General features: G+C 41.6%; 1 protein-coding gene across 1 annotated transcript in view; it reads right to left on the bottom strand.

Annotated features, from left to right (window-relative positions):
• Positions 1-7,069: 7,069 nt before the first annotated feature.
• The window catches only part of LOC124140634 (galactose mutarotase-like), a 9,039-nt gene continuing 2,213 nt past the window's right edge, over positions 7,070-13,895 (bottom strand). Inside the window, exons 2-7 of the mRNA XM_048384852.1 lie at positions 11,445-11,575; positions 10,443-10,813; positions 9,868-9,949; positions 9,491-9,635; positions 9,101-9,275; positions 7,070-8,361 (exon numbers count right to left, since the gene is read on the bottom strand). Coding sequence (XP_048240809.1) covers positions 8,278-8,361; positions 9,101-9,275; positions 9,491-9,635; positions 9,868-9,949; positions 10,443-10,813; positions 11,445-11,575 — 988 coding nt within the window. The 3' untranslated portion in view covers positions 7,070-8,277. The remainder of the gene's footprint in view (positions 8,362-9,100; positions 9,276-9,490; positions 9,636-9,867; positions 9,950-10,442; positions 10,814-11,444; positions 11,576-13,895) is intronic.

The raw sequence follows: 13,895 nt of genomic DNA, 5'->3' as shown, positions 1-13,895 counted from the left end.
CATTGATGCAGAGCATCAAAGTTCCCCGCCATATGTGATGCCTCACAAACGCATAATTATGATGTTACTGAAAGGCATGATGGAGCATAATTAAATTAACCACAAATAACACAACGCTGTTGTGGAAAAAAATATTATTTATTTTGAGTATTGGGCAATACAGTTGATACATTTGCATAGGGTAGGTCTATTTAAAAATAGTTTCTTGTTTAACGCCGCACTCAGCATTATTCCAGCCATATGACGGAGGTCTGTAAATAATCCAGTCTGGACCAGATTATCCAGTGATTGACACCAAGAGCATCGAACTACGCAATTGGAATATGATGTTATGCATCGACCAAGTCGGCGAGCCTGACTACCCAATCCTGTTAGTCGCCTCTTACGGCAAGCATAGGTTGCTGAAGACCTATTCTTACCTGGGTCTTTATTTAAAAAGTAGATCGAAGGAAATGGAAGCAATTTCTTGCACAAATGTAAACATGTGGAAATAGTATCAAAACTGCCAACAACATTGGCAGATGCACATACTCAAAAAATAGATCACATTCTTTTTACACTTAGCATTTGGTTATAATAATGTAAATGAAAATACTAAGGGCTCCATATGGCAAAAAAAAGTCATACTAGATAAGGTCTTTTTGTCACAACCACAGATGCACATACTCAAAATATTATCACGTAGTTGGAGAACATTTCAATACCGGGACTAATCAATAACGGAGATCCCTTGTTTTACGTTTTTTGGTCAGTTTTTTTTGTATTTCTTTCTTTCAAAGAATAGTAATTGTGATCATGATGAGTTGAGTTACTTGGTTTTTTTCTATATACTGTCTTTTATCCAGTGTCAGTAACTGTTGTGGAATGTGGTTTACTTGTAACAATGACTGGTTTGAGTTCATATGATGATGATTGATTGGTTTGTCGTTTAACGCCGCACTCAGCAATATCCCAGCTATATGACGGCGGTCTGTAAATAATCGAGTCTGGACCAGACAATCCAGTGCCTAATATCATGAGCATCGATCCACGCAATTGGGATCGACGCCTCTTACGACAAGCATAGTAGCCTGATATATATACACTGTTAAGATGTAACATGACAATTCATCCATACTACTTAACAGAAGTAAAACCGCTTGTCCATTCGGATCAATCTGACCAAGACCATTCCGCTGATGACAGTCAAATAATGCATACGAATCGAAATCCGTAAAAATTGCAATGGAGACATCATTAAAAGTTACCAAAAGTGACGTGGATATCAATATTGCTTTTTGAAATGATTCTATGAAATTTGTTTTCCCTGCTTCAATATTTGGAGCACCTGTGACGGAGCCATAAAACTGATCTGTTATGTAGAAAATATCGCTTGAGGCAGTGGCTGCTGGGGACTGATTATGACCTAAATACTCCTCATAACCTTCGGTGTTAACTTTGTGGCTGTAGAGAGCTGTGCCTTCATCCAACAGATAATCGAGGTCAGTGGAACACGTTACAGACGCAAATAGATTTGAGCTATGGGACACAAAATATATGAATGACCAGAGCTACGGCTGTACATTGAATTCCATTAAACGGTTGAAAAATACTACAGCCTTGATGCAAATTCGCTGACACACTACTCCGATTTTGCTTTGACTTTGCTACCAAACGTTTCACATGTGGTTATGTGCGGTGCACTGATTAAAAAACACACACGGGGGACAGGGTTAATTCAAAATACGGAATATAACTATTCCAAATATTTCCAGTGAACATGTGCATCCAAACAATCAAAAGTGTGGTATGTAGAATATGGAATTCAGCCATATTACATTTAAATTGAGATGTCGTCGTTGTTCATGAATAAGCATATTCAGAACATATTTTTTATTATGCTGTTATTTACGATCTCCGGAGCACAGTTCTTCTTTTGTATACACCGTGAAAATCAGAAAATTAGTCCTTGAGGAAAAAAGGACATCGGATTACACATGAATGGTTTAATAATGTCAGCTTATGACCAGAAACGGTCAGATGCATCAATTAACTACATAAAGACGATTTTGAAGTATCTCTTAATGCTGGAAAAGAATAGCATCAACATTCGACGCACATGATTTGTATGTTTTGTTTCCGTGAATGCGTGGCTTGAAATTTCAAATAAACCAACATGTCGACATACATGCCACAAATTTAACGTTTCCCGTATACTTCCCCGCCTTAAGGGCGGGGAAGAATAAATGTGTCTCTAATTTTTCTCTCTGTTATAGTATGCAGGTAAACCTCTGGTGTTAGACAATATTTAAAGGTTTTATAGACGTCGTAGCGTGTACTGTTATCTAGTGACGACCTCCAGTTTTGAGTAAACATATCAATTGCTACCTGCTTAAAAGAGCTAAGAAAATACATTTTGTCTCCAACGCTTTAATTTAGCCAAACATATCCAAATCCGTGAGAGAAGAGTAAATGCTTAATGTTTGATGCCCAGGTTACGTAACCAACACTATCACGATAGACAAGCATTTCGTAGCATTTTCTTGGGATTCGTTCCCGCGACATCTCTGTTATTTTGAGCCAGTATCTGAGTAAACGTAAATATGAACAAATATATAACGGGTATCTACCACATTCGCCATAGACCATATGATTTGGAGCTGATTTATAAACATTTAGAAATCTTTTACATGCAGTTAAGTGTACCTTTTCAATATTGTAATAGGTTTCAAAACCCCAGACCTCTGATCCATATAATAAGATTGGTTGAACTTGAGCATCAAACATTTTGAAAAAAATAGTAGGTGAGATAACACGCAATTTATCTAGAACGACAAATAGATTTATTAGGGCCTTTTTTGCTCGTAGGGCGAGATCGTTAACTAGATGTTTAAGATTAAGGTTAAACGGTAAAACAACACCGAGGTATTTATACATGTTTGTAACATTCTTTTTTCTTTTCTTTCAGTAACCGCGCATCCCTGTGTCTTTGAGATCTTTCAGCTGTTGTCGTTGGCGTCTGGTCAAATCGCTTGACACTCCATACCCAGCGTCCTTCAGGACTCACTCACTCACTCACTCACTCAGGTAGTGACATGTTCAACAGGACCTGCCAAGTCCACGTTCTGCAACATGTTCCTATAACTGAACAACTTGAATGAGATGGTGTTTGTATAAGAGAATGAAACTATTGAATTTGCACATTCTAAACGGTCGATGTGAAACTGACAAAGAAAAAGGCGATTATACATTTGTTGGAGATAGTGGATGCAGTGTAATTGATTATGTCATTGGGTCATGCTGGTTATTTGAGAAAGTTCTGTCTTTTAAAATTATTTCAAGAAGTGAATCAGAACATCTCCCATAGCATTTAATCTATACTCAACAACCAAAGTTCCTGTGACACCAATATTTTAGTGTATTTTTCAAACAAGTAAAGTTTGGTTTTCAATATTGTAGTACATGTATGGAATCAAGTCACAAAAACGCAACTGCTACAGAAAAGCATGCATTCCAAGCAAAAGTTTACTTTTATGCAAGCCCCATGCATTTCACTACCCAAGAATTGGTATAAAAACATGTGCGTTAACGGGATTCCATATGCATTGTTTAGCATCGTGCTGACACCAACCACTCAGAAAAACAACAAAATTACTCAATCATTCAACATTACGAAATGCCACGCCTGTCCGAAAATGAGCGTCTGCGAGCCATTGGTATGCTTGAAGCATGATCGAGTCAACGTGATGTTGCGATACAATTTAACGTCCACAGAAACACCATCTGGTGTTTATGGCAACGTTGGCAACATTGTGTCATGGAAGAAGATCGGCTCGGCGGCGGCAGTGTTATGGTATGGGATGGGATAACAGACAGACAGAGGACCCGTTTGATAGTGGTAGAAGGAAATCTCGATTGACAGCGCTACCGCGACGAGATCATCGGCCCTATTGTTCTACCGTTTTTGCGTCGTCATGGCCCAGGCATAACCTTTCAACATGACAACGCCCGGCCTCATATTGCTCGACTTGTTCAGGATTCTCTTCAACAAAACAACGTGAATGTCATCCCCTGGCCGGCTCGCTCCCCTGATCTCTCACCAATCGAGGACATGTGGGATGAGATGGATTGGCGCCTTCGACGTCAACCACGTGTTCCACAGACACTCCAGGAACTTCCAGACATGCTCCAGCAGATATGTACAGATATCCCACAGGACTTTGTGCGACGCCTGGTCCATTCCATGAGACGAAGATGTGTTGCTTTAATCGCATCCAGAGGTGGACACACACGCTATTGATTTGTAAATTGACATTTTGGCATGTTCATGTTGTTTTTTTTATGAAATCACGCATTTTCTGAAGTCAGTATGGCACTTACAGGAGTATTTTATCTGTTGCAAACCGAAATTGTTTCAGATTTGGTAAAAAACATAACTTTGCATTAAATCTTATTCAATGTCACAGGAACTTTTGTTGTTCGGTATATCTACGAATATTGATCTATCAGGGACCACAACAGAGGCCCGTTCAGGTGACCCACTGATCAGTGGTAGTAAGTATTCATGGAATGAGGATAATAGGTATATATTCATTGAAATGTTAGCATCTCTCAATGAAGAATTGGAGGATGTGGTACACATAGCCTCACCAGACATTGATTACGGGATTAAACTGTTCACAGATATCTTATTGCGATCAGTTGATTGTATCAAGCGTTGTGTAAGACCATTTGCAGGTTTTAAAGATTGGTATGATGCTAAATGTGAATGTTAAAAAACAGAGATGTCATTATCTCAATGTATTTTGTAAATATAAAGACAAAGTGTCTCTTCAGAGCTATATTGCTGCAAGAAATACGTATAAAGCTGTATGTAGGAATGCGAAAAGTTCTTTCGAGATTAAACGTCAATCTGAATTGATAGATTCAATGAAGGATAATTTGGCACAAAGTTCAAGCTTTATCAGGTACTAGTAAGGATAAAAATAACATAAATTCAGAGTATTTTAAAAACCTGTTCAGCATTGCAGAGTCAGACATATCTACTTTTTTTATGAAGACGATACACACACCTTGAATACTGAAAGTGTACGGATGAGTAACGGATGAGTATACTGGTACTAATTGGGTTAAATCTGCCACTGATGATATATTTAATGCCCCTATCAGCAGTGAGAAAATACAAAACAATATTCGTAAGTTGTAATGTAATAAAGTAGCTGGAACAGATTTTGTAATAAGTGAAATGTTTCAGTGTTCAGATAGTATCCTTGTTCCATATTTACTTGTATTGTTCAATTCTCTATATGATTAAGAAGTTTTTCCTTCGGAATGGTAAAAAACAATCATTGTTCCATTGCATAAAAAGGGTGATAAGAAAAATGTTGATAACTATCGGGGAATATCTGTACTGAGTTGTTTTGGAAAATTATATCCCATGATTCTTAATGGCAGATTAACGTTTTGGTCAGATGCAATGGGAAACATTTATGAAGAACAAGCAGGATTTAGAGCTGGATATTCAACAATGGACAATGTTTTCATTTTACAAGCTTTAATTACAAAATGGGTCTTACCACGCGAGTTGCATCGAGTTACTTGAGCACCTTGATTAAAGACATGAATATATTTGGAATTCTGTCAACGCCGAGTTGGCGGTACACATTGCTTTGTAAATCCCGAGTAGAACCGGATGTCGATTTCGTTACGAGATTTTGATTGGACTATGCATAGACTCGTTAGTCCAGCCAAATAGAACTCCGAAAACCCAGCCTAGTTCGGCAAGGGTGGAAACTGGAATTTTATAGTCGGTCAACTCCCTTGCCTCGGGAAGATGCCAATAACCACAGTCAAATCAACGGTAGAAAGCTATCTTCTGTCTGTGGAGCATTCATATTTAAAAACTACCCGGCACGGAGGTGTACGGTGAAAAAAACCTTCTAATTATCCCCCGTTTGTCACAAGAAAATATACTGATTTCTTTCCTTTTTGTCTCTTGTGTTTCCACGAGAAACTAATACTAACAAGGCACACAAACAATAACAGCAAGCAACAAGTAGCACATTTAATTCCTTATCACTATAGGTAAACAAATAAACAGCAAGCAACAAGTAGCACATTTAATTCCTTATCACTATAGGTAAACACATAAACAGCAAGCAACCAAAATTGTAAACATATAGAAAGTGTGTTCTGTGTTGTGATTGGCTAATTTGGGTCACATGACCAAATGTCAAAGGGTGAAAATATGATTTGCATTCCCTGAAGCAAGCGACCGAATCACTGTGTAGGAATACATAATTACTCAGCATTTTTTGCATACTAATTAACAATGGACGCAAATTGAAATACAAAATTAACATTCATAACACATATTTTGATTTTCTCTATTCGTGGGAATTATTGGGATTTTAAATTTTTAATTAAAATTTTTTACAATGAAATAATTACCAAAATCACAATCACCATAGCGACTAACGCGCTCCTGGCGAATCCTCAGATAACACTGTTCTGTATATCAAACCGCATAAAAAAAATTCAAAGACCAAGCCAATTCTTCAAGAAATGTGTGCATATAATTTAACGAAAAATAATATCGATTTTGGTTAAGTTATATCGTCAGTTTTAGTTTTAAAATAAAATCAAACGGCTATTCATGGACACTATTTATATGAACTTATAATATTGACTATTACACTTCCTAGAAATACATACAAGATGAAATGTAAATGTACCTGTCACATGTACACTTGTTCAAATTAAAGAAATATCGTATACGACACTATAAACTTATCAACTTCATATGTGAACATTGTTCAAACAAACAGGAGATTATCAAACGTTCATATATGTTGTGGCCTATATCTACGTATGATATCATATTGAACATTGATTAATATCCAAAGTGAAATTAATTGTGTGAAAAAAATGTACAAAAGATATGAAAGATCTACATCATGAAACAGTAAAAAAGCAGTTAACAATGATCGTGTGTGTACTTTCATTCAAGGACCTTCACCTCAGAGAAATTACCAAATATGTACAACAAATATGTTGAAGTTTGACATCACTACCGGTGACCGAATTTTACAAAATGGCGTGTTGACTGTCAACAGTGCGCGGGATTTTACGAGGGGACTTTCGTTGATTCAGGGTTCGTATATACATAAATGTGACATGTAAGTAATCAGAAACATTCTGACAATCTGTGTACTGTTTTTTGCTGTTGTATTTTTATTGAAACCAACGAAAATAGTCAGAAATTCTGATAAATGCCGTTGTCGTTGTGCTTGATTTTGCGTCAGTCATGGCGTCACACAGGACGGGAACTTCGACAAGTTCTGTTGAAAATATCAAATTATTGCAATGTATATATGTTTAATTCCCTAATTCTTCCTACGATTCTCTTCCCGTGTATATTCTGAAAATGCAGATCTCGAGCCAATGTACTCAACGAATAGACGAATGGCTTTGTTTACATTTCCATCAAGTGCAGTTTTTTCAGCGTTCGTTTTCACACCTCATTTATTTTGCTTCATTACATTTAGACAATTTGTATTGGTGACAAAGACCATTTGGCATTTGATTCTAAAATGTATGAGGAATTCAAGGATGTAGGTATCGCAGCTGAAATATACGTGATGATATTTGCGTCTCATTACCGGTGTTCGTTAATTACCAAAATCACAATCACCATAGCAGCGACAGAACGTCCGATGTTGACGCCTCACAACCGAGTAAGTACGAGGTGTTAAAGAGTGCGCATGTTTTTTTCTAAATAAAACAATAGGTTTACAATATCGATAAATATTATGTGTGTGTCTATTTCCGGGATTTTATCGAGTATTTGCATCTTGGAAATTTTCATTCGAGCCCCACAAGCTAACGCTTTCGGGTCTCGAGATGAATTTTCAAGATGCAAATACTCGATAAAATCCCGGAAATAGACACACACATAGTATTTATCTTCTAAGTAGCACATTTAATTCCTTATCACTATAGGTAAACACATAAACAGCAATGAGTTCTTTAGCGTCGCCCATGAAATACAACGCATGATGATTTAAACTGAGAGCAGCTTTACTTTATATGACCGAGGAATAATATATTTGCTCTACATAGATATTTACTGGAAAGGAGTGGTCCTCATCCGGCCCCTCGGAGTGACTCTACCATGGACGAAGCCGCAGACAACATGGCGAGGGAGGACAGTCTTTTGGACCTCTATATGGAATCTGTAGACTGTGTTTGCCAGTCTACTGCCTGTCTACGCTGAATTTGTAGACAGTGTCTGCTTGTCTACTGGGTGTCTACACTGAATCTGTAGACGGTTGTCTGTCTGTAGGTCTCGCCGGGTCGGAGGATCGTACTGGGGAAACTGGGCTGAAACAATGTCTCTTGCAATAAAGTCTCTCGACATTGGCAAATTTGGCACGAGGATAAATGATGAAATGAAGCTGCTCGTTTGGGTGACCTCCCTTGATTTTATCACTTCCTCACCTGAATAAACATCTTAAAGAATATGTACATCTTCCCTGCCAGGACTCCGCCATATGGGTACACATGGGTCACGTGGGTCACGTACAATACCGCTTTGTAGCGTAGTTGTCGAGATAGCAAAATAGTATTTATGCCCCAAAAAGGTGTGTTGTGAGTATTTTATGTCTGTTTCAGGTGCTTCCATCAACTGTGCTACAAAATGCTTCAAGTCTGTGTTACATTTCAGGATATGGCGTTGACTCACCTGATTCACACTGTCCGGGTGATGCTGGGCTTCAAGGCGATTGCGTTGACTCACCTGATTCACACTGTCCGGGTGATGCTGGGCTTCAAGGCGATTGCGTTGACTCACCTGATTCACACTGTCCGGGTGATGCTGGGCTTCAAGACAATTGCGTTGACTCACCTGATTCACACTGTCCGGGTGATGCTGGGCTTCAAGGCGATTGCGTTGACTCACCTGATTCACACTGTCCGGGTGATGCTGGGCTGCAAGACAATTGCGTTGACTCACCTGATTCACACTGTCCGGGTGATGCTGGGCATCAAGGCGATTGCGTTGACTCACCTGATTCATACTGTCCGGGTGATGCTGGGCTTCAAGGCGATTGCGTTGACTCACCTGATTCACACTGTCCGGGTGATGCTGGGCTTCAAGGCAAACGCCTGCAAACTTCCCATAGGTGGCGCCACCTTTGCCTTTGCCCTTGGCATCCAGATAGTAGCTGGTGTAGAATAAGACAGAGGGTTCTGTTGTGGACATTTCGAGGACACGGCCTGATGGGGGATGCTCCACTCTGTAAATGAGGAGAAACAAGGCAAGTGGCTGGACACGGTGGGAAACTGAAGCATGTTGGATTCCTACTGAGCAGGACATATTTGTCCATCCTGCTGATTGCCTAGTTCACCATGTGACGTGAAGCTCGGAGATACAAAACGTCACGCCCACCCTGCTACGTGAAGCTCTGAGATACAAATGTCACGCTCACCACGTGACTAACGTTATTCCCACCTTGCCACGTGTTTCAGGGTCCCCGAATCCTCCAAGTTATAGCTGACAGTGTATCCTGTTCCACCCGGAACTGACGTCATGTCATCTCCCAGCCGCACCGGGCTCCGCAGGTCGTAAGGGGTTTCAGCAACATCTTTTAGCTCACCTAAAACGGGAACTATGATAATATGAATCTACGAATAAAATGTGAGCATTCATTGAGTGTACACTACACTAGAGTGAAGAGAACATTCAAATGAAATTGCGCTACTATATCCCCCATAGTGGTCAGGGAGTAAAGGAGTCAATGTAAGTTTATGCCGCTGTCATGTAATTCTGGCAACATGAAAATAATATGACACCACACCAGATTAGCGCGACCGCCGAGGTCACCTCACCTGTTGGTATGAGATCGTCGTCGAGGACGGCGTAGGCATCAGAGTTGATTGTGACAACGTGGTCGTCAATGTGGCCTGCAGACTGACGAGGAAAGAACTGTTACAAACCTGTCGGCGAACATCACGTGTTGTATATCAGGAGGCAAGCGGGGGAGTTAACATCAACGATTAGCTCATCGTTATCGGAGGCCGGTCAGTTGATATTTGGTTGGAGGGTCGGGGATGCTGTTAACCTTTGTTAAAATACTAATAAATACTACATAAATAGCATCAATGACGCTGCGCTGACTGATACCTGACAAACAACTTCCAGGTTGAGGGGGGACCAAGTAGAGGACTTCTAGAGACTAGGGATAACAAAGCTGGAGCATCTTGGACAAAGTATATCAAACTCAAAGGAGGTCATACTAAAAAAATAAGCTCAGGCCATGTTGGTTTACCCTCGTATAAAACTAAACAATACCCCGAGGGTTATACAACTTGTTTACGTGTTCTCAATCCGATTCACCTTTGTGAATAAATTGTTTAAATTATTCGGCTGCTAAGATGAGGATATTTAAGGTGTGAACTCTTACATGTCCGGCCATGTTGAAGTAGGCGTGGTTTGTGAGGTTGATGGGCGTGGTCTTGGTGGTGCGAGCCTCGTACTGAATGAACAGTTGATTGTCATCCGTCAGCTCATACGTCACAGTTGTTGTCACCACTCCCGGGAAGCCCTCCTCACCGTCGTCGCTGACGTATCTCAGTTGAAGTTTCTTACCGTCCACGACATCGGCGGTCCACACGACTTCGTCAAAGCCTTTCACGCCGCCGTGTAAGAAATGCGACCCGTGGTTGGCTGCGAGGTTGTAAGTTTTACCATCCATTGAGAATTTAGCTTCCTTGATGCGATTAGCAAATCGTCCAATGACAGAGCCGAGGCAAAAGATTGCGTTGTTTTCGTAGCCTGGCAATAGGAATATAAGATATAGATTCCTACGAAATACAAAGTTGATCTCTTTAACACATTTATAATGAGAAAATATTGAGTTTTGCTCAATCCAGAGATGTTTTGTTTGTTTGTTGTTTTAGGCCGCAATCGACCATATTCCAGCTATCTGACGGCGGTCCAGACAATCCAGTGATTGACATCATGAGCATCGATCCACGCAATTAGGATACGATGTCATGCATCAACCAGGTCTGACAAACCGATCCCATTAGTCGCCTGTTACGACAAGCATAGTCGCCTCTTACGGCAAGTCCTGGGTTGCTGAAGACCTATTCTACCCCGGATCTTCAGGGGTCCAATCAAGAGGTGAGACAAACATGGATGTGGTAATGTCGCATGAGTAATACGTCATCACTTATTCTGAGTAATTTTCGACGTTTATTTCATGGTTTATCTCAAGTTAGTTTATATCAAGGATTCGCATAACGTCATCGTTTCTACAGAGGCGATATGTCATTCCACTATTCCGAAGACGTGGGTTTAATCTCCTAGGTGGACGAGGGCCCGCAGTGGTTTATAACGACAGTGTGTAGCGGAATCCATGTGTTTAGGTTCGTCTGGCAACATGCGTCATGTCACTACCGACCTCGAATGTCGTCGAAGCCGAGACTGATGTCGTCAACGTTGCCGTGTTTGTCTGGAACCAGGATGTCAGTGACGGTGGCGCCGTAGTTCAAGACGCGGACAAGGACGTTGTTGTTGTTTGTCAGGGTGTATCTGGCGGACAAGCAAATGTTATGAAAGCGTTTTTACGTCTACTTATAAAGTCATGGGTGAGTACTTCTAGTGGTTTTAGCTTTACGAAAATATATGTGATGTATGCAGATTTGCAATAGTCCAGCACTATGACGCCATGAACACTGGGAATTGGCCCATGTGTCACCACTCCGCCACCACACCCCCTCATTTGGAACTGGTGGCGAATGAGGAATGCAAGAAGTGTAATCTGTTTTCTGTAAACAGCAACACAAAATATACAGCTGGATAAAAGAAAGTATACACCAATGTTTGGTGGTGACTAAAAATGGCAAGAAATGGTCTTCATTGGTGATGTATTTGATACGGGTATCATGGCGATATCACATGCATCATAGCAATGAGTATCTCACAACAGGTCACGTGCACATGACGTCACAAGGAATATGGGGTCGCAATGTTTTCAGTACACAGTACTGAGCAGAGTCAAGTGTGATTTTCCAAGTGTCTGCTTTCTCTTGCCCGGCGGCAGTTTATATAATGGCACTGTACATATTTATATATAACGATGTTTAGGGGTTTAGAGATTGTTTTTCTTCGTATAAGAGACCTGTTTTTTACGTCACATTTAAATTCAACCTATGAATTGAAAGTTAGACAAGTTAGGTTTTAACCCCGAATAATGTTACAAAATGTTTGAGAATAAATCGCCAAAACACAACCAAACAATTTGCTGAGCAAAGCACGTGCTACATTACCTAGATCAGTGGAACTTGAGTTTGAAGTGAAACCTTTGCTGCACTTGCAGCATGCCAGCCTACAAAGATATCAGTATTAAAGGAACGATGTGCTGTTCATTCACACCCAAACCGTGGGACAGTGACAGTGCTGAGATTAACGCTACATGATTTTGGCTGTAGACGAATGACAGTCACCAGGCTGGTGGTCCGTTCGAGACACACTGGACGGACGGGAGACATGCCTAAGAGTGGCAGACCTCCTGTGGTCCGTTCGAGGCACACTGGACGGACGGGAGACATGCCTAGGAGTGGCAGACCTCCTGTGGTCCGTTAGAGGCACACTGGACAGACGGGAGACATGCCTAGGAGTGGCAGACCTCCTGTGGTCCGTTCGAGGCACACTGGACGGACGGGAGACATGCCTAGGAGTGGCAGACCTCCTGTGGTCCGTTCGAGGCACACTGGACAGACGGGAGACATGCCTAGGAGTGGCAGACCTCCTGTGGTCCGTTCGAGGCACACTGGACGGACGGGAGACATGCCTAGGAGTGGCAGACCTCCTGTGGTCCGTTCGAGGCACACTGGACGGACGGGAGACATGCCTAGGAGTGGCAGACCTCCTGTCACCACCACCCAGCGAAACGCTTCATTAGCATCCTCCAGCTGAGGAATCATACTACCACGGTGACGTCATCCGTTGCGACAGTCATCTTACAATGTCCAGAAGACTGTATCGGTACCATACGAGTGCTTACAGACCACGGTGACGTCATCCGTTGCGACAGTCATCCTACAATGTCCAGAAGACTGTATCGGTACCATACGAGTGCTTACAGACCACGGTGACGTCATCCATTGCGACAGTCATCCTACAATGTCCAGAAGACTGTATCGGTACCATACGAGTGCTTACAGACCACGGTGACGTCATCCATTGCGACAGTCATCCTACAATGTCCAGAAGACTGTATCGGTACCATACGAGTGCTTACAGACCACGGTGACGTCATCCGTTGCGACAGTCATCCTACAATGTCCAGAAGACTGTATCGGTACCATACGAGTGCTTACAGACCACGGTGACGTCATCCATTGCGACAGTCATCCTACAATGTCCAGAAGACTGTATCGGTACCATACGAGTGCTTACAGACCACGGTGACGTCATCCGTTGCGACAGTCATCCTACAATGTCCAGAAGACTGTATCGGTACCATACGAGTGCTTACAGACCACGGTGACGTCATCCGTTGCGACAGTCATCCTACAATGTCCAGAAGACTGTATCGGTACCATACGAGTGCTTACAGACCACGGTGACGTAACGCTGACACCGGAACACCGACATTGATGTGCGCGAACACTGGTAGAACAGAATCTGGCAGAGGCATGTTCACAGAAGAGATTAGATACAGTCATGTTGTTGCGTTCAAGATGTCAACAGTTTGGAGGTGGCGGCCTTGTGGTGTAGGGAGACATGTGTAGCCAAGTCAGGCAGCATCATTACCCAAGTCAAGACAGATCTGGTGTTTTTGGAAGGTGCCTATGGTGCGCATGCGCGATATTGACTAACAAGTGAGACAATCTGAGTGATTAAAGGA

Source organism: Haliotis rufescens, unplaced genomic scaffold (genome assembly GCF_023055435.1).
Source record: "Haliotis rufescens isolate VD_foot unplaced genomic scaffold, xgHalRufe1.0.p SCAF_51, whole genome shotgun sequence".
NCBI lineage: Eukaryota > Metazoa > Mollusca > Gastropoda > Lepetellida > Haliotidae > Haliotis > Haliotis rufescens.
Note: the sequence above shows the minus strand (reverse complement) of the source record. Positions and strands in the feature narration are given on the sequence as shown.